This window comes from Crinia signifera, chromosome 8 (assembly GCF_055691185.1).
Source record: "Crinia signifera chromosome 8, ASM5569118v1, whole genome shotgun sequence".
In the NCBI taxonomy this organism is placed as follows: Eukaryota; Metazoa; Chordata; class Amphibia; order Anura; family Myobatrachidae; genus Crinia; species Crinia signifera.
Genome location: NC_139224.1, coordinates 68031518 through 68053669, shown reverse-complemented (window position 1 = coordinate 68053669; position 22152 = coordinate 68031518). Strand labels below are relative to the sequence as shown.

Sequence of the window (22152 nt, the reverse complement as noted above, 5' to 3'; positions counted from 1 at the left end):
CGGAACAGCGCCCGCAGCGTCACAGAGATGGCGCCAACCCGGAAGCCGCTGGAGGAGGACACGGACGGGACACGCAGGGGGCGGGGAAGTCACCTATAAATTTCACTTTGTTTTTATGTCAATTGTGCTTTCCCTGAACTGACAACGGGGCCCCCGAGCTCCGAAACGTTTTCTCACCTGTACATGGAATAAATTTCCACTTTATTTACCATTTACGTCAGACTCCGAGTGCCGCTTATTACTACTCTGCATACATCCTGAGGACCCATCCCCTGGCATCCACACCCAAGACCAGAGTGCCGGTCTCATCGGAATATATGAATATATATATATATATATATATCTCTACTGCTGAGCTGTTGTGTCACATTGATGCCTGTCTTGATAAAGGACTGTGTTCAGTCCGAAACGTCGACTTATTGTATGCTGTAATGGTGATGTATTAAACCATTTATTTTGCTGAATACTGGAGTGTGCTCTCTCGGCTAATCTTTTGCTATTGGCCCTTGGACTTATATATGGTACACATGTGGTACCTTAAGTGAAGCACCCCGCTGTTGTTTGCTGTCCTGATTGGGAGTGCGGACCCCCCTGATATCTATCTATCTATATAAAGAGATAGATATATACCGCTATCTCTCTAGATAGAGATATATATACACACACACACACACACACACACACATCTCTAGATAGAGATATATACACACACACACCTCTAGAGATAGAGATATATACACACACCTCTAGAGATAGAGATATATACACACACCTCTAGAGATAGAGATATATACACACACCTCTAGAGATAGAGATATATCCCCATAGAGATAGAGATATATCCCCATAGAGATATATACGTATTGAGATAGAGATATCCTTTAGAGATAGAGATATATACCTCTAGAGCAGGCTTTCCCAACCACGGTCCTCAAGGCACACCACCAGTGCAGGTTTTAGTGATATCCAGGCTTGAGCACAGGTGACTTAATCAGTACCTGAGTGATTCTAATTAAACCATCTGTGCTGAAGCCTGGATATCACTTATGCTGTGTACACACGGGGGCGGAAATCGCTGGGAATATGGTCGCTGAGCGACCATATTGCCAGTGATTGGAGTGTGCACCAGCGATAAATCGCCGGGTGCGCGCTCCCGTTTTCAGCCTCTGAATGGTCGCTGGTCGGAGGAACATGCTCCTCCGACCAGCGACATCCCCTGCCTCTTCACCCAGCAGTGTTTAAATTTTCCGGTCGCAGATGAAAACGGGACACGGGTCAATATGATTACTGAGCAATATATTGCTAGCAATATATTGCCAGCGATCATATTGCCCCGTGTGTACGCACCTTAAAACCTGCACTGTTGGTATGCCTTGAGGACCGTGGTTGGGAAAGCCTGCTCTAGAGAGATAGAGATATATACCTCTAGAGCAGGGGTGGGGAACCTTTTTTTGCAAAGGGCCAATTGTATGGTGGAAAAATCCTTCGGGGGCCATATGTAAAAATTTCTCTTACAAATTGACCTGCTGCAGCCGTCCCACGCTCCGGCGGCTGCCGCTGAATAGGACTGACAGTCTCCGGTTGCTGTTAATTAAGAGGAAACTCGCAAGAACTACCGACCTCTTGCAAGAAGTCCCCTGTACTTGACTCCCGGCAAAGCCACCGGGTGGGTAGGAGGGCCACTCAGACCGGCTACGGGGGCCGCATACGGCCCCCGGGCCTGAGGTTCCCCACCACTGCTCTAGAGAGATAGAGATATATACCTCTAGAGAGATAGAGATATATACCTCTAGAGAGATAGAGATATATAACTCTAGAGATAGATAGATAGATAGATAGATAGATAGATAGTAGCTCTAAGACACTGGTGCATATATATGTAGTGTTCAGTTTTGGGAAATTTTCAATAATTTCCTCATATACTTTGTGAGGGACCCGTAAGACTTTGTATGAGTGTAGTCTGTGGGGTGGCAGCCAAATTCTCTATAAGCCGATTTGGTAAATCGGATAGGGTTTTATGGAAGGTATGGAGAGAAAACAGGCGCCTACCCAGACTTCTGTAATTAAATTTATCTAAATTTATACAGATATCAGAAATTCAGTTTAAAAGAAAACTTTTTAATTAATAAAATATATAAATTTTGCATAACACATATATAAGTACAATTAATACAGATGGGAGGGGAGTGGGTGGGGGGGAACAGAGGGCAAGTAGGTATGTAGGTAATATGATTATCTATTGAGCATAGAAATTTTCAGGTTCAATTTAAAAACCACAATTAGTACTTAGCTCATCAAAAGAAACAATTACGTATAGGCAAATTGCTCCTTATTGGAGCTGGGGGTATGCCTGCAGACTAAGGAGAGATTTTGTTTATATGATCCGTAGATCCATTCCCCACATTTATTCAATTGGTTGGTGGGGGTGCAGTTCCCAACAGTAAAGGTTTAAGCACTGACAAAGAGAAAGGACTGTTGTTTTGGGAACGTACTTCAGACGCAAAAAAATATACATTAAATGTAACTTTTAATATGTCATATTCTAAAAATTCCCATTGTAGGATATGATGGGAGGCCGCAGTGAATTTATAGGGGTTAAAATCACATATACAAACATATATATATATATACACACACACACACACACACACACACACACACACACAGAAGGTGTTTTTGTGAACAAATAGAGGAGAAAAGGGATTCTAAAAAGATATGTAACTGAAAATTTAAATTGTATTTATTTTATCACAACTTCAATGTATGTGGTAGTTCAGATCTAAGGAGATATCAATGGCTGATACATTTCATTGATATGTAATTAAATTCCTCTTTCCAAAAAATGTACTCAAAAAAAATCTATTTTTACTGGTACTCTTGATTTTGAGGTGTTTAGTATGGCTTTACTGCCCTCTGCTGGACAGATTGGAGTTCTTAGTCACTTTTATGTACAAGAGCCAGAAATAGATATATGAATATACCCTGTAGTATAGTCTAATACACACAACTATGTTGAGTCATGTATATCAAAGACTGGGTGGTCTTTGCAATTCTGGCTATATTGCCTCTATTGTTGTCACCAAATAGTTGTGTTGTAAACAGATCTGGGGAAAAAAGCAGTCTAGGCTCTGCCGCCCTCTATTGGGCAGATATGCCTGTCTGATTAATGTATCAGATACATTTATATTTTATAAATTATATAAATGTATCTGATACATAGTTCAGACATAATTCATTAAGGGAGGTGTCCCCAGGACCCACTTTTTTCACTGAGCGCAACCACTGTATTCTTATAGTCTCACTTGAGACTTACATTCAATGTTATTTTTTTCAATAAATAAGCTATAATTAACTTGTACATCGGTTTATAAAAGGTTTGTTTCTGAATACAATTGCTAACGTTTAAACTCTACAGTGAACAAAATGCAGGAAATACCTGGAAAACCTCCAAATTGCGCCCCTGCTTGTCGTCTTGCCTCATCTTCCTATTGGTGTACAAAATAAAAAAAAAAAACAGTTAAAATGTTTCCATAAAATTTACACAGAAAATGTGCCCCACAAAAGGAATAAATACAGAGTCAAGATGTGAAACACACAATATTTCACCAATATCTTTTTCGAGGGCGAGACCATCAGATAATAAAATTAAAACAATATCATACATATGGACCCATTAAGTTCTCATACATTCACTTTTAATCTCGCTTTAGGGAACTTTTATTAACCATTTCATAACAATTTGCTTACATTAGTTCTATATCCATCCTAGATCAATATTATTTAAAGTTATTTAAAAATTCTATAATATAAGAAAATAAGTGGGATATTCAGACGATAGCAACGGTCAGATATTGCGATGAACAATGGTCATTATCGCGGTATTAAAATAAAAAATGCCTGATGCCTGGACTTGCGATCAGGCAAAATCACACGGGATTGGGGACTTATCCTGCAAGACCCAGTGGCCACTTATCGGGGATTCTGCTTTGTGCCCCCCAATGACCTCACAGAAAAGTACAAGGCTGGTTCAATGGTATACGGTCATTAGTTTAACCCATGTTAGGTAGACCACATGAATTCAAGCAACATGGCGAAGGTCGACAGGGTTGGAAGGTCAACACAAGCATCAGGTTCAACGATGGCAAGGTCGACATTCAAAAAGACAACATGAGTTTCTTTTGAGCCGACAGGTGGCATTTTATGCCCTACCAGCCATTAGGGCGTGGAGGGAGCATAAAAAAGTGCCCTAAGTTTGGCGAGCCACGTGAGGGTAAGTGGCACACTTTGACAGTGTCCATGTGACATTCAGGAGAAAAAAAATGTGAAAAACTAATGTTGACATTTTCACTGTCGACCTAATGCTTGTGCCAACCCTGTCGGCCTTAGCCATGTCGATCTAATGACCCACACCCAGGTTCAAAAATGAAGATAACAAAACCTTTCACGTGTGTAATGTTATCTATTTCATTCTAATTTCCTACCACGCACACACTTAGCACAGACTGTGCCTCTTATCAGTCAGAGGGCGGGACGTACCAAGCACCAGTGGTACATCCTGCCGCCCATTATGTTCATTGCATATGTACTGAAATATGCAATGAGCAACGCAAAGAGCAGTTCTACAGATAAGAGCTGCCCATTGCAGTCCCTGTGGCTGCCTGGACTTCTGGGTTTCTTACCTGGAAGTCCCTTTGCACATGCACAGACACGCTGACGCTGCAGGATATGCTGGGAGGGATTAGTGTAGAATCCATCACATAGCAATGCTGTGGAGAGGAGCTCATAGGCTTCTATGGAGTTATGCCAGCTAGAGCTGGCGTAACTCTCTGCTGGATAGCCCCGCTGGAAGGGGCTTTAGTACATTTGAAAACGTGGTAAAAACCGAAAAAACAGGGTTTTTACGCCTATTTTTATATAGTACTATCCGCCCAGAATGTCCCAACATCAGAAGTAAAATGGTGAGCTGGTATAAAGATGGTAAAACATTGAGCTGCGTAGTGTGATCAAATAACTTAGTCTAAAAGGCAAATCAGCAGCTGACATTCATCACCAATTTATTTTGGTGCTCAGTGATAATCATGTCACCTGTTCTGGCCTGTCAGTAAGCCAAAATGAAATTACCTAAAATGTCATTTATTGCTCAACTACTTACCAGAAAAGGCTCTGATGTCCCTTCCTTAGAACAACATAAACATCTTTTATATCCATTTACATGCAATATTAATCACCTGTGGTACGGTTAGTTAATCATACACCTGACAATAATCCTACAAAATTCCTAACTACAACCCTGTGCAAGTGTACCTAAAAGAATTGATGCCATTTTGAAGGCAAAATAGTGGTCATGCCAAGTATTGATTTCTTTTTTAATTTGAAAGTGAATGAACAGAAGAAAAATCTAAATGTAAACTATTAATATCTATATTTGGAAGCATTTATACTTTCTCAACACCAGGGGTCATCATGTCATTTGTGTAGCTGTCTCTCTCTGTATTAGAATATGGAAATATAGAACTACATTATGTATTAAATGTACACTAAAGTCTCTGGATTGTGAAATCCTGTGATACCTTCTTCTGCTGTATAGCCACAGAACAATACTTGACCTACAGATGGAGCTGGTCTCTTCTTTGCTGGCGCTGCGCCAGAATCTGGTGAAGAGGCGCCCCATCTGACTGAGTTTCCCATCGCGGGGGGGGGTGGGGGGGGGGGTGCGTCAAGGCAGCAAGGACCCCGGGCGAACCTCGGCGAGGCGGCGGGGACCCAGGGGGATTCCCGTTGTAAGGAGACGCGCGCGCACCCCTTACGGCGGCTGGCGAATCTTCCGCCATCCCCTGTAAGAGCGAGACCCGCTCCATCTGTGTGTGTATCAAGACTCAGCTGCTATCCCTTTGTCTGCATGTTTACTTGTGAAAATGGAAAACAACTTACTGATCAGGCCTCAGAAGGTCACTTCTGTTTTTATCTGGATTAGAACAGGTTAGGTTTAGAGATTTATGAGCATTAAAAACGGTAATTCTTTTAAAGCAACAATTATTTGTAAGGCAAAACCAGGTTGATTTTGTCTTATATCTGATTGTTGCTTCAAAAGAGGTTACCCTCTTAAGGCAGCTATCGGAGACAGAAACTTACCATATTTCATTCCTGGGCTGGCTCCTTTGAAGCATCAGAGAGGGCAGAGGGAATGCGTGTACAAGAAAGAATCACTAATCTAAGACCATTTTAGCTCTGCAATAGCACCTGTCATGGACCTAGGTCACTTCAGGATCAGTGACACATCCGCAAAACCTGCAGGCTGTGAATCGCGGCAGAGATTCAGGAAAGGCTTCCAACTAAGAACACTTATGAATTTGTTTAAATTTGGCAATGTTCCTAGGAGTGCTGATTAATTTAGACACAAATACATGTGTTCAACTGATTTCACTAGTTTAAAAAAGGTACAAAATCATTTTAGGGAGAGTATAATATAAAATACATTATAAATGGTCAGTTGTTCCATTACACCAGGTCACTCACCCTCTGTGCTCTCTCATGTTCTTCTTTGACTTTTCTTAGTCGTTCCTTCTTCTCGTTGATTTCCTTTTCTACCCGTTTGCGTTCGTATTTACGCTGGTGTTCTGCAATTTTATGAGCCTAAAGACATTTGTAACAATGATTACCTACAGATTAAGTTATTATTGTTTTTTTTAAATAACAGACAAAAAGAAAAGCAGAAACTCTTCAGTGTGTAGCAGACAGGTTTTAAGAGTATATCATATGTTCAGTCCAATATTTGTAACAGCATGTAGATACAAAGGGCACATAATGTAACTGGATATGTATATACTATCCCCTGTTTCTTGAAATAACTCAGCAACTACCTAAAAGGCGCCATTTGGGTATATCCAATGAGAGATGAACAGGGGCAGATATTGAGATAGGACATATACAAAAAAAACGCATAAGATAAAATTTAACACAGGAAATCTACATGCCCAATTAAAGGCATATACACACTAGAAGATTTTCATTTCAAAAGACTTTGACAGATATATCTGTCAAAGATTTTGGCAAAGTAGTGTGTACACACTGAGCTTTTTTCTCCAAAGAGCAAGAGATTTTCAGGAGACTAAAGAAATCTTTCATTCTAAGGTTATTTACATAATGGGCGGGGATTGACTACCAAGGGTGGGAGCAGGGGCCATTTTATCCAGTGAATTCCTGTTCTTGGGGCCTGATTGAAAACAGATCGCTGGACTGCATATATTCAGAGCCCAGCGATCAAGTACACGCCGCCCCACAAGGGGAAATCCCTCCCATGTGCACAGCTACGATTGTATTTGCAACCGTGCACATAGGGAGAAATCCATTCAGAAATCAATTCACTGCCATAATAAAATGGCACCGCTGCCGGACTCTGTCTGTTCCCCGACCTTCTATAATCAGTGAACACCACCCATCTGGATTCCTGACACCGGGCTTAATTACTGTGATAACAGAAAAATTTAGCAATAGACTAGCGCTGTATAGAGACCAAATAAAGTGTATCTGGGATATGATGTGTGAGAGTCCCCGCATCAGAAATCTTCCTGGTGCTATAAGAACTTTGACTTACAATTTAATTCTAGCAGGTGTTCACATAAGAGTTTCTTTATAAGACTTCAAGGTAGCGGAGAAGTGGCAGGAAATATCAGCATGAAATCGACTTACATTTAGGTTCTGTCTCGCGTGCATAAAAAGGTTTCTTTACCAGCAGACTCCAGGTGACAGGTAAAACGCAGGTTTATTCATACAAAGACATCCATTTAAATCCAAACGATATGACAAGGTTAAAAAAGTTCATGGAAGCAGGCAGCGGCGAGAGTAGACGATCGGCGGCGGCGGCTGTTCCCTCAGTGACTGGCGTGCTGCAGACTGCGCCGGCAGAGGGGCTCCGTGTGTTGCCGCTTGAGAGGTCAGACTCGCTGATGCTGCTGGATGCTGGCGGCTAGATCATCAACGCGTTTCGGATATTATATATCCTTTTTCATCTTGAAAAACGCGTTGATGATCTAGCCGCCAGCATCCAGCAGCATCAGCGAGTCTGACCTCTCAAGCGGCAACACACGGAGCCCCTCTGCCGGCGCAGTCTGCAGCACGCCAGTCACTGAGGGAACAGCCGCCGCCGATCGTCTACTCTCGCCGCTGCCTGCTTCCATGAACTTTTTTAACCTTGTCATATCGTTTGGATTTAAATGGATGTCTTTGTATGAATAAACCTGCGTTTTACCTGTCACCTGGAGTCTGCTGGTAAAGAAACCTTTTTATGCACGCGAGACAGAACCTAAATGTAAGTCGATTTCATGCTGATATTTCCTGCCACTTCTCCGCTACCTTGAAGTCTTATAAAGAAACTCTTATGTGAACACCTGCTAGAATTAAATTGTAAGTCAAAGTTCTTATAGCACCAGGAAGATTTCTGACGCGGGGACTCTCACACATCATATCCCAGATACACTTTATTTGGTTTCTATACAGCGCTAGTCTATTGCTAAATTTTTCTGTTTTCTCTGTATGTATTTGGGTTTGGGCGTTAACCCACTGCAATAGACCAGCAGCTCACTCAGTCCAGCGCTGGGTACACACAAAATTCTTAATTACTGTGATGTCCGGATTAATCCGGGATGGGTGGTAACCCTAAATAAAAAATACATTGGTGGCGGTAATGTATACATGGCTGGCCTGCGCCAGCCATGTATTCATTGCCGCCATAATAAAATCTGGTGTCCAGTGGCAGCGATAATGTATACATTGCTGGCAATGTATACGTTACCGCTATAAAAAAATACATTGGTGGCCAATGGCGGCTGTAACGTATACAATGCTGGCCTGCGCCGGCAATGTATACGTTGCGCCATAAAAATTATACATTGGAGGGCAGTGGTGCCAGTAATTTATATATTACTGCTTATAAATTTACATTGGTGCCCAGTGGTACCAGTAATATATAGATAGCTGGCATGTGCTGGGCTGAAAGTTGATCATCTTTCAGCCCGAGCGCTGCGTACACACACAGCGATGATGGATGTAAAACCATCCATCATCGCTGGCATGCTGGTAAAACCAGCAGATGGGAGACTTTGCTAGCGATGATGCGGGAGCGGGCATCATCGCTAGTCTACCAACGATGGCCCATACACACTATACTACCAAAGATACGCCTTTCCAACCTCCCCCCTATATAATCTACACATTAATAATAATAAAAAAATAATGATGACTTGATATCAGCTTGTACTTACACGTGGCTGCACCTCCTTCAGCATGGCACTTACATCTTCATCGTAGTCCAATTTACATGCCATGGCCAGGTCATGTGCGGCTTCTTCCCAGTGTCCCAGGAGCCTGCATAGAGCATACTGTTGCATCAAGTAATCTACCATTTTAGGGCCCTGGTATAGCATTGTCAAAGTCGAATAGCATACAAGCCATTTTAGAATGGTATGGCCGCCATTTTGGTTCGCAGAGTTACGCAAATAAAGTATAATACCCAAGTTCTGTAATAAGGCGAACCCAGTGCGCTGCCATACTAATACACAAATTCATATCCCACACTTACACGTAATAAAAATATAGTTAATTTAGGTAATTCGCAGCACATAGTTAAAATTGGTAATAAACTATCTTTCTTTTACATATTTCGCATCTCTGTGTTCCGTCTGTCATGCGCAGCGCTCCGGTCTGAGCTACAAGTCCATATCTCGTATCTTGTCAGAAGTTATAGAACTATTACATATTTCATGATTATTTCACCATGAGGACAGTGTAACCAGAAGACCCGGAAGTAACAAGTTTCTCAGGATAAGCCATGAAAGCTAGGGTGATACCTGAAGACAAAGGAACAGGTCTCTCTCTATGAGCCACAAAACCTAGGGTGATACCTGAAGACAAAGAAACCAAGGTGCATTCTCCTGCACCAATCCAAGAGAAGCGACATCAGATCTCCTAACCAATGATGACCCTTACTGCCTCCCCCTCTTTGGACACTATAAGAGTGGGAACACAGCCCAAATTCAGGTTGTTCTCCTTTCCATTTCCCTGGGCTATAATCTGGACAGATAATGACCAAGGGCAGCGCCAGCGCTTTAGATGAGACGGTAACTGTTTGCATTCCTGTATGTATTTTCTATAGTGTGGCTGATTGTATTTTGTATCTGATTCTTTTACCCCTAGTAGTGTAAAACATACTTTGTATTGTTAGACAAACTGTACACTGTGTTATACTGTTTTTCTCTTTCTGTAACCCCCTGCTGTCCGCTAGGGACTAAATACATTATTTGGACACTATCTCCTTATTTCTTGAGCCTTTGCTTTTATTCGCATTTAGCGACAAAGGTGTAATACGGACATTGTCCTTCAAAGGTGTACTCAAGTTGGTAAGTACTTAGTTGTACTGAGAAAGATACTGTTTTATAAGTATCGGTATAGCGTGTATCATACACGGACAAGGTTCGCTACGCTGTGTTACACTTTGTTCGCACGTAACTAGGAATAAAGGGTTAGTGGTTTACGGACAAAGTATGTAAACTGTGCACTTCACTTGTTATCCATCTGGTCATATTTATATCATTTTTGATAGCATTTACAATGTATGGGTGTAAAGCTATCCCTGCATTGTAAAATACTGATTGAAGGTGCATGCCAGAAAAAAATGCATGGAATTTTGTATCTGAAAACTATTTTTATATTCCTTATAATTACAAAATTAACAGCAAACAAAGGGCCTGATTCAGTAAGAATCTTATATACAAAGCTGCTTGCAGCAGCTTAGTATATGCGATCCTCAGCAATACAAATGCAGGAGGTGCATACTACCTTCTGCCTGCATTTGCCATAGCATTTTAAGAGGAATATAATGATTATTGGTTGAGATGCTCCTCTGTGACTGCAGAATAAGTCCAACCCAACTCAGGCTGCCTGTTGCAAGGCAAAGGAAACTGCTCCTCATGGCACAGTCCTTGGCCTAGCCACTCCCTGAAAACAGGCAACCCTTGTCCCTCCACGTGAGCACGCCATCATTCATAGGTATTTACTACTCTGTGCTGCAATTGTAGGACCCATTCTGCACATGAGCAGAACATGTCCTGTGCGTGAGCAGGTCCCAACCAACAGGGAAACTTCAGGTTGGGTCAATTATGAGACCCAACCTGAATTAGCCCCAAATATGGTATATCACCAAAAGCACATTAGAAACTTGGCTTTAACTGTACCACAAACATTTCAGTTGCACAATTATGCTCATCTAATCTTAATACTACATTTGTTTTCCAGGTCATCCTATCTGGTGGACACTGCTAACTGAAGAATAGAGGGAGTTGTTAGGAGTAGGCACATCAAACTAAACTGTGTGTGTGTGTGTGTGTGTGTGTGTGTGTGTGTGTGTGTGTGTGTGTGTGTGGAGAACGATTGACTGAACAGCTTTAACTAAAGCAACAGTGTCAACTCGACTGCAGGACTCATAGCCATATAGGAGAGCAGTAGAACGCTCTGTTGCAAGTCATCCACTTATATGACAGTTCCACTACTGTATATGACAGTTCCACTACTGTATATGCTATGCTAAGTAAACACTTGCATGAGGCATTGAACAGACTTAGGTAGGCCTTGGACCAAGGCCACCTCAGGTACCAGAGTTAACCCTGAGCATTGTGCGCACCTCTAGGTTGACTCGCACCAGCTACAAGGAGCCATCAAGGAAGCTGCTAAGTAACTAGGTAACTGTAACATGACCTACCAAAAGGGTAGATGACCATGCTGGTTCAAAGGAGACCCATAGCAGCAAGACAATTTCTCTGCATAAAGGAAACCTCACACAGACTGTCACGGTCCTAGCTAGAGAAGAAATAACTTTGTTGCAGTTTTTGGCACTTTAATACGGGGCCTTGCACTAAGGAGTCTGTTTGGAATCCTCAAATCAGGAGTACACCTTTAACTGCCCCAACCAGTGCCCCACATCTACTTGGGACAGATTCTTCAGGCTCAGAGGAAGGTTCAGAGGTGACCACCAGATGTCCAGGTTATACAAGGGCTACTTGACCAAGAAGGAAAGTGATGAAGTGCTGTGTCAGATGACCTGGCCTCCACAAATCACCCGACCTTAACCCAATTGAGATGGTTTGGTATCAGTTGAAACGCAGTGTACAGGAAAAGCAGCGGACAAGTGTTAGCACCTCTGGGAACTCTTTCAAGACTGTTGGAAAACCATTCCAGGAGACTACCTCATGAAGTGGATTGAGAGAATGCCAAGATCGTGCAAAGTAAAAAGGGGCTAATTTGAGGAATCTAGAATGTAAAACATTTTGATTTAACACTTTTCGTTTACAACAAAGTGCCATGTTTTCTTTATTTTCTACATTGTATATTAATAATGAAGACCTCAAAACTTAAAGGGATTTTTGTAAGAACCTACTGTTCAAATCCCTTTCTGATATGGTCCTGGTGACACAGCTTCACATTGGGATGTAGGAGGGTCCGCAGGAGCCAGGCACGTATACCAAAGTTTTCAGAGAGGTAGGCTCCTCCCACTGTATCCCAGAATCCTCAGTTCAACTTTCAAAGCCACTGGAATATTTCAACTATGCCTGAACATATTATATGCACAAACTTCAATTTTACCATCATAACATGAAACATCATGAAAACGGCAATACTTACTGAGCGTAAGGGAGGGATCGCTGTGTCACCAGGACCATATCAGAGAAAGGGATTCGAATGGTAAGTTTTACAAAAATCCCTTTTTCTCTTTCAATGGTCTGGGTGACACAGCTTCACATTGAGATGTTCAAGAGCCGGTCCTTTGGGAGGGTACGCTCAGGTCTGCAGCTCTCATCACTGCTCGCCCAAATGATGAGTCCTCTGACGCGAACTCATGGAACCTGTAGAATTTGGCAAAAGTGTGAACAGATGACCAAGTGGCAGCCCTGCATACTTGCTCAGCCGTAGCCCCATGGCGAACCGCCCAAGAGGTGGCAACAGACCTGGTGGTATGTGCGTTTATCCTGGCCGGTACAGGCCTACCAACTTTAGTATATGCAAAAGCAATAACTGATCTCAACCACCTGGCAATGGTCTGTTTTGAAGCGGGCCAGCCTATCTTGTGTACATCATACACGACCAGTAAAGTATCTGTCTTCCGCAAAACTTTAACTCTGTCCACATAAATGCGCAAGGTGCACACCACATCCAAATTCCTCAATTTGTCCCTTTTCTTGGAACCCTCTGGGGGTTGAAACACAGGAAGAATAACATCCCGATTTAAATGGAAAGCAGAAACCACTTTCGGCAAAAATGTGGGTACTGTTCTCAGAACAGCCCTATCATCATGAAAAATTAAGAAGGGAGGCTTACAAGACAATGCCAACAACTCCGAAACCCTCTTTGCAGAGGAAACAGCCAACAAAAACACTAACTTCCAAGTGAGAAACTTGGTCAGCCGACCTTAAAGGTTCAAAAGGAGGCTTTTGAAGAATCTCCAACACCAGAGACAAATCACATGGTGCCACCAGTTGTTTGTATGGTGGTTTTAATCTAGTAACTCTCTGAAGGAAGGTTTGCACCTCCGGAAGTACAGCTACTCTTTTCTGAAAGAAAATTGACAGAGCCGAAATCTGGACTTTAAGAGACTGGCGACTCAGCCCTGAAGAAAAGCCATCCTGAAGGAATTCAAGCAACTCAGCCGAAACCAGGACGTATGAGACTTCTGACGTTCACACCATCGAATATGTCTTCCAGACCCTATAGTAGTTAACCGAAGACACCGACTTTCTAGCCTTGATCACTGTATTCACAACCGCTTCAGAAAAACCTTTGTTCTTTAAAATGGAGGTTTCAATAGCCAAGCCGTCAAAGTTAGCCGTGCTAAATCCTGATGAAAAAACGGACCTTAACTTAGTAGGTCTGGCCTTAGAGGTAGACGCCACGACTCTACTGATAGTCTCCAAACACTCGAATACCAAGACCTCCTTGGCCAATCTGGAGCTATCAGTATTACTGGAATCCCTTGGGATTTGCTCCTCTTCAGAACCCTGGCAATCATCGGGAATAGTGGAAAAATGTATGCCACATTCCCTGTCCAGGGCACTGTCATTGCATCCACTGCTGACGCCAGAGGATCCCTTCTCCTGGAAAAGAATCTGGGAACCTGATGGTTGAACCTGGACGCCATTAAATCCACCTCCAGGAGCCCCCATCGAGATACAATCTGCTGAAAGATCTGTGAATTCAACGTCCATTCCCCTTCTAGCAGCTCTTCCCTGCTCAAGAAGTCGGCCTCCACATTCCTCAAACCTGGTACGAATATTGCCGATAAGGCTGGAACATTTTGCTCTGCCCACACAAGAATCCGAGACACCTCCCTCATAACCAGCATGCTGCGTGTGCCGCCCTGATGATTCAGATATGCCACAGCCATGGCTTTGTCTGACTGAATCCTTATGGGGAGGCCCCTCAGTCTGTCTTCCACCAGGGAGAAGGCCTTCCATACAGAAGGCCTTCCATACAGCACGAAGCTCTAGGATATTTATCGGGGGAGCACACTCCACTGCAGTCCACAGGCCCTGAAGCCTCAGGTCCAGGACTACTGCCCCCCAGACCCTGAGACTGGCGTCGGTAGTAACTACCAGCCAGTCCCAAGACTGAAGAGACCGACCCCACTGAAGGAAATTCACATCCGTCCACCATTTGAGAGAGGACCTGGTTTCCAAAGTCAGCATCACCCTTTCATACTTCATGGTCTGCGTGTTCCGACCAAGATGTTAAGACATTCCTTTGAAAGGCCAGAGAATGAAATCTGGTGTACTGCAGAGTCTCGAAAGTCGCCACCATTTTGCCCAGCAACTTCAGACATTTCCAGACCGACGGGTCCGGTAATTCCAGAACCGACATTACCAGGAGGGAAATGTCCTTGGCTTTCACCTCTGGCAGGAATACTCGATTTAAGTGAGTATCCAGGACGACTCCCAGGAATTGAATCCTCTGGGCTGGGACCAGTTGTGACTTCTGCAAATTTAACAGCCACCCGTGAGCTTGCAAAAACTGAATAGCCTCTGCCAGATGCTTTTGTAAAGTCTCTGCTGTTTCCGCTTTGAACAGCAGATCATCCAGATAAGGTATCACAATGATACCCCTCAAACGGAGAACAGTCGCCATTACCGACATGATCTTCGTGAATACCCTAGGAGCTGTAGCCAGTCCAAAGGGCAGTGCCTGGAATTGGAAATGCCGGTCCCCGATTGCAAACCGCAGAAGAGCCTGATGCTCCAGGTGAATTGTGACATGTAAATATGCGTCCTGGATGTCGATGGATGCCAAAAATTCTCCCTGGTCTAGGCTGAGAAGCACAGACCACAGAGACTCCATTTTGAAGAGATCCACCCACAGGTGGAAATTTAATGACTTCAGATTCAGGATGGGTCTGAATGTTCCGTCTGGTTTGGGCACTAAAAACAGAATGGAAAAAAAAAAAAGCCTTTTTTCCATTCCTCCCGTGGCACCGGGATCACCACCCCTTTTTTCTAGAAGCGACTGAGCCGCCCCCAAGAGCAGTCCTGAGTTGGGACTCCTTTGGAAGTGGTGTGGGTAAGAATCTTCTCGGAGGAGGACCCCTGAAAGGGATCTTGTATCCCTGCGAGACAATGTCGAACACCCAAGGATCCTGATCCAACAAAGCCCAAGCTTCCCGAAACCTTAAAAGACGACCCCCTACTCTGAAGGCAGATGGAGGATTCCCCAGGCAGTCATGCCGAGGGCTTTTCATCACCTTTGGTGCTCGGTTTCTTATGGAAAGAGCCAAAGCAAGACTTTGGGGCTTTTCCTTTACCAGACTGAAATTTACCCCTGAAAGACTGGCCTTGAAAGGACGCACCTCCTCTAGGGGAGGGCCAAAAAGCGGAAAATTTAGAGGACTGTTTAGCTGAGGGGACGGGGAGAAAGGTACTTTTCCCCTGGTGGCCTGCTTTATCATTTCCTCCAGCTCGGAACCAAACCGCAGCTTACCCTTAAAATCCAAAGCCTCTAAGGCCTTTTTGGACTCATTATCCGCTTCCCAGGCTTTGAGCCACAGGACTCTTCTGGCATTAACCGAGATGGTGGACACTTTGGAAGCCATCTTGAGAGCTTCTTCCTCAGCCTCTAGGACATATTCAGCTGCTGCCATTAATTTTTCAGCGAGCAGCAAGACACCCGGATCTGCGTGCCCCATAAAGACTTAAAAACCGTTTAGGCATCTGGAGCCTTTTATCGGGCATTTTCCAAGCCCCTTCTAAAAGATCCTGTAAACCTTCATCTGAAGGTAACAGCCTCTCTACGTTTCCTCTTAAGCACCCCTTTAAAAAGGAGTTTTGTCTTCTGTCTATCCTCATTATCATCACCCTGCTCACAGGGAATATCTGAGGGGCACTCTCCTTCCTTCACTAAATCAACAGGCAGCAGAGGGACCGAATAAGACTATCTAGGAGTCCCCTCGGAATCATTGTCAAATCTATCCAGCAGAGCATTAAACCTGCTGATACCTTTAGCAGTATCCTGCATTACTTGCCATAAACCAGGATCTGCTTGAGTCAGAGGCAAAGAGCCTGAGGACTGTTGAGAGGATGACATAGGTCTAGGGCTGGGGTAGCCAACCCTAGTCCTCGAGAGCTACCAACAGTGCATGTTTTGCAGGTCTCCTCACAGAATCTCAAGTGAGCTAACAGTGATTAATGAGTGCAGCAGCTAGGTTGTCTGGAAAATGTGAACTGTTGGTAGCTCTCGAGGGCTAGGGTTGGCTACCACTACACTTAAGGCATTTACTGACGCCCAGGACACTAGCCCACGCAGGCTGTCTGCTCTACCCTCTGGGGTACACTTCCCTTGGGTCTCACAGCTGCGCAAGCAGGGCACAATCCCCCCTTGGCCATCTGTTCAGGGGAAATTTGTAGTGCACAAACACTGCACACGCTCAATGCAAATGGGGCTCCCTCCCCCAAAGCTACAGACTGTTGCTCTGACATGATAAAGTAATTTCACACAGTGCAAACTGACAGGCGCTATATACTGAGTCAATGTATATCACAGCACTTATCTGTCTGAAGCTCTGGAATTCTCCTCCAGATGAAGGGGGTAGCAATACCCAGGAAATTCACCACTTAGCCAGAAAACAGCGCTTCAGCTCCGCAGTCAGCGTCTCCCAAAGCGGCGCCAAGCAGAGGGAAGAGACCAACTATCTCTGCTACTGCGGGGTCTGTGGAGTTTTGGCACCAAACTACCCCCAGTAGCCGCTCCCACTGCTGGATCTCCTAATTCCCAGTATCTCTCCTTCACATGGGGACCACTTGGAATCTCCCGCAGGCCCTGTGACAAGCTGCTGTCCTCTTCAGTAAGGAACTCAGCTTGTAAGCTCCGCATAAAATGGCCGCCACCATAACGGAGCACCCATCCCCCATGACCCTCACCTGCGTAAAGCCGGTTCAGGGACGCTTCAGAGCCCAGGCAGCTTCTTAATAGAAGCTGTAAAATGAGAAAAAGAACCACAGGCATGGCCAAAGCTGCTGTACAGGGAGTGTGTAAGTCTCCCAATATTGAAAAACAGAAAAAAGGTGGGTGTACAGAGCTAGGTTTATACTGAAAAAGAGTATACACTACCACAAAAGATTTTTTAACATTTAATAAATCATATTAAAATATACAATTTAATGAAAATTCTCATAATATACAATTATACAAATATACGCTGTACACCCACCTGTTTTTCTTAATAGAAGCAGACAGCGCCGCACAGAGAGACCAGACAGGACGCGCTTCCGTCAGCTCCTGCAGCGCGAGGATTCTGTGAGAATCCTCAACACTGCGTCCTACCTAATAAGTGTAAAATTAAGAAAATAAAAAACACCTATCTATCTCTAATCTTCAGCTGCGCAGCAGCCTCTTCAGTATAGCACCCACTCCGGTGGGCACCTAAAACGAACTGGGGATTCTGGGATGCAGTGGGAGGAGCCTACCTCTATGAAAACTTTGGTATAGTTGCCTGGCTCCTGCGGACCCTCCTACATCCCAATGTGAAGCTGTGTCACCAGGACCATTGAAAGAGAAAATGAACATAAATAAAAACAAATGAATGAAACGGTGTGTTGGCAAGGTGCACCCTGCCGCTGGGCATTCCCCTGGGCGTGCAGAGTGGTGAGCTTGGCCGGGCAGAGCGGTGGACAACTCTGTTAGTAAGGTGCACTCTGCACCTGTCTCCTTTATGTCCCGCAGCATCAGCCTGCAGGTTGTTTGTCCCTCCATGCTCCCCATACCTGCCTGTAGGCCTGTCCCCAGTGCCTCCCCGCTTGCTGTAACACTGAGTGACAGTGCTCCCAGTGTCAGTACGTTAGTCAGGACGCCCTTCTCTGAGGTAATCCCGTGCTGTGCGCCCTGCCAGAGTGACACAGAGACTGCTCAGCTTGCTGAGAGAGAACAGCTCCAGCTGCAGTGGCGGCTCCTGATTGGCTTGCGAGCCTGCACAAGTTTTGAAATAACCGCTGATCTGCCGGGTCGGTTGTCCACCATACTGCCTGGCTCCTGCTCTCTGCCATGGTGGTGAGGAGGAGGAGGAGGGGCACTTATGTGGCATAATGTGTAATGGGCATTACAGAGTGTGGTATATGTAATGGGCATTATGACGTGTGATATAATATGTAATAGGTATTACGGCATGGCATAAAGGGCCTTATTCTAGTTCACTCTCAGAGGCAAATTCCTTCTCAAATGGGCAAAACCATGTGCACTGCAGTTGGGGCAGATGTAACAGGTGCAGATAGAATTAGATTTGGGTGGGGTTTTTCTTCAAAGTGAGATCTATATTGCAGTGTAGAAATAAAGCAGACAGTTATTATCCCTGCACCGAAACAAAATAACTCACCCAAATCCAATTCGATCTGCACCGGTTACATCTTCCCCCCTGCAGTGCACATGGTTTTGTCCATCTGAGAAGGAATTTGCCTCCAAAAGTGAACTAGAATAAGGCCCAAAGTGTAATGGGCACTATGGTGTGTGGCATAATGTGTAATGGGCATTACAGAGTGTGGTATATGTAATGGGCATTATGACGTGTGATATAATATGCAATAGGTAATACAGCATGGCATAAAGTGTAATGGGCACTATGGTGTGTGGCGTGCAACTGTCCTTATTTTAAGTGTGTGTTTGGTGGTGTGGGCTGAGAGACTTTTTTTCTACTGAAATGAGGGCCAATAGGCAGTGGTAAGCACGCCCCTCTGACAGATCATCGCCCCACTTTTTTTTATTGCAAAGACCCCCACCCGGCTACTTCTTGATGACACCCGGCTGGAAAAAATTTCTGGGGAGTACACTGGACATTGTTTAACAATGAGAGAAGGGTCCAAGAGGATATTCGCCAAAAGAATTATCCCAAAATTTGATAATGAAAGATACTTTTTTTTTTTATAAATACAATTATTATTAATAATTAATATTACGATACATACAATGCTTGAAAACATTGCTTTAAAAAAAAATTCCACCTTGGTAATCTAAATCTCTACACCTGTAAATTACCAGGGCAGAGTAAACATTGAACGTAATCTAGCCAATTATGTGGAGAACAAAAACTAATATGCAGTGAAATGCCAAACACAATGTTAAGGCAAAAAAACGTAATACATGATAATTATAATAAATCTATAGTCTAAGTAGCTGTCAATCTTAAATTATATAGAATGCCTAATGCAATATGCAAGGTAATATAATGCAAGGTACCTTAATGTAGCAGAACATAGTCATAACAGTACGATCTTTACACAGATACAGCTACAAACAGATCACCTTGCTATAATCATTTTAGCCAATGAACTAAATCAAAGAGAACAATCGTAACCAAGGATAATCTGTACAGCTCAAACAGTGATTTGCAGTGGAAACGAAAAAGCATCCGCTAATTGGTAAGAATTATGGACTACTACTTGTGTACGTGAACAAATGTGTCTACATAAAATAAAGAGAAACAGAGTGGAGAAACAAGTTCTGTGTCAAAGAGCAAACTATTAGGTGAAAAATGATCACTATGTAATCGCACCAAGGAAGCCAAAAAAAAAGATTTAGAGTATGTCTGGGACACTTGGTTCTTCCATTGTGATCAAAGAAAGTGTGACGTATGGGGACCAATAAAAACAGGAAATATGCCTGATGTGTGCCTTCCAGTGGAAGGCAATGGGCAATATTTAGTGTAGTTAATCACTATGTGGATTTTCGTTCCACAAGGGATGACAATTAGAAATCACAGCCAAACTGGAAAATATAACACTGTTCCAAACTGGTGGGACAAAAATAGATATGGCAACCTCAGACATATGTGTGGACTTCGAGGCAACAGACTAATTTCTGAGGCCAGTACAAATTGTCACCAGTCGCTGTGTCACTTTGCAGGTGAATTGAATTAACCAGTCAGGGAGACTGGTCATCCAAAGGAAAAGGGTCTAATAAAGATATCAGGTGGTTACATTTGCTTTCAATTTAAGGTACCAGAATCTTTGATAACTTGATTGCCAACTTAGTAGTAAGAGCATTGGTGTCAGACATTAAATACATTAGTTACCCTTGGTGGTGACAAAATAGAGATAATAAAAAGCACATCTCCAAATGTGAGATAACGAAGTAACAAATGTATAGCACAGAAAGAACGGTATTCTAACACATTATAGGAAGCAACCACTAGGTAGAGATGTAGAGTGTTAAATACATGTATATAGAAAATAATGAAACTAGCTTAGAATTCCTACAAATCACAATTAGTTCTGAAAAAATAAAACTATTAAATTGTTAACAGCATAATACTAGAGAAATGCAGGTCAGTGAGAAGCATATGCAAGACGTCTCAGTATGCAGCTTAGGGTAATAATGAACAGGAAAAGAAAAGGTCTAGGTTGTGCTGAAATAAAAGATGTGTATCAAATGTGAACAGGACGTACAGTTTAACCTTATTCCTTCCAAGCAAAAGTAAGTGCTGGGGTGAGCGTGAGTCAAACACACAGCATCAGCTGGGTATGGTACTTCCAGGAGTCTTCCAGCCTATAAGGTGCAATGACCATATGGAAACAGAAGCAGCTTCTTCCTGCTCAGCAGGACCACAGGGGAAGCAGCAGCACTGCAGGTAAGTATACCCTTCCAGACATGGCAGTCAGGAGACAACAAGGAACGGAGGAGGAATGGACTAATCCAGTGATGGCTAACCTTGACACTCCAGCTGTTGAACTACTCATCCCAGCATCAGTTTTAGCATGGCCAAATAGTAAAACTGTTGCAGGGCATGCTGGGATGTGTAGTTCAACAGCTGAAGTGCCAAGGTTAGCCATCACTGGACTAGGTGGCCACTGGAGAGAGCCCAGCATACAATGATCACACAGGGAGCACCAGTCAGCCACTGCCAGGTTAGGGATCTCCCTGAAGTGCAGGTCAGTGACCAGATGGGAAACTACTGTGAGAGACAAAGCCAAACTCTCACTACAGTCATACCCAAAGATGCTGGTGGGTGGTTATAAATGCCTGAATACCCTTAGGCTAGACTCCGGTGCAGATGATGGCTCCAGATCTGCACAATTGTTCAAGGCATATACCCCTTCTGTATCCACAACTAGCAGTAAGGAAAAGTTTTGAGGAAAAGATTAGGTACTTAGAAGTTATTAGCCAAAGGATCATGCTGGAGCTCAGCTAAAATGCTGCCACTCTTGTTGGACCGCCCAAGGAAGTCTCCGCTTAATTTTATTTAGAACTGTGTATCATTGCTGGGTTTGGGAGTCGGGTTGCCTTCACCTCTCTGCCAAGTAAGAAAAAGAAAGAATCCCTGTTAAAGTGCCACTTGACACCAAGGGGGATGCCATACAAGTGTAAAGGTAGTTACTGAGAAAAGGACTTCACAGCTCATCAGAAGTGGAGGAAAGTAGGAGCAGCCGCCACTTGTAAGTAGCCTGGAGCAGGGGGAGTTAATGGAAAAATCTGTCCGACAGGCGATCTGAGGCTGGGCACACCCTGGTCAGCCTACTGGAGTTGGCCCGGGACATGGACCCTTTTGCCAGCACTCTAGCAGGTACCCAGGCTCTATGCCAGTGGTAGCCAACCCTAGCCCTCCAGAGCTACCAACAGTTCACATTTTCCAGACAACCT

At 43.8% G+C, this 22152-nt stretch overlaps 2 protein-coding genes across 2 annotated transcripts in view; both read right to left on the bottom strand.

Annotated features, from left to right (window-relative positions):
* Positions 1–22152, bottom strand: part of ST13 (ST13 Hsp70 interacting protein) — a 53097-nt gene that overhangs the window by 5691 nt on the left and 25254 nt on the right. Inside the window, exons 8-10 of the mRNA XM_083156640.1 lie at positions 9261–9363; positions 6517–6633; positions 3437–3485 (exon numbers count right to left, since the gene is read on the bottom strand). Coding sequence (XP_083012766.1) covers positions 3437–3485; positions 6517–6633; positions 9261–9363 — 269 coding nt within the window. The remainder of the gene's footprint in view (positions 1–3436; positions 3486–6516; positions 6634–9260; positions 9364–22152) is intronic.
* Positions 9389–18906, bottom strand: LOC146026192 (uncharacterized). The gene is made up of 2 exons (XM_083156641.1): positions 18066–18906; positions 9389–18019 (listed from the first exon to the last, which is right to left on the bottom strand). The coding sequence occupies exon 2, from the start codon at positions 14745–14747 to the stop codon at positions 13725–13727; it is 1023 nt and encodes a 340-aa protein (XP_083012767.1). The 5' UTR covers positions 14748–18019; positions 18066–18906; the 3' UTR covers positions 9389–13724.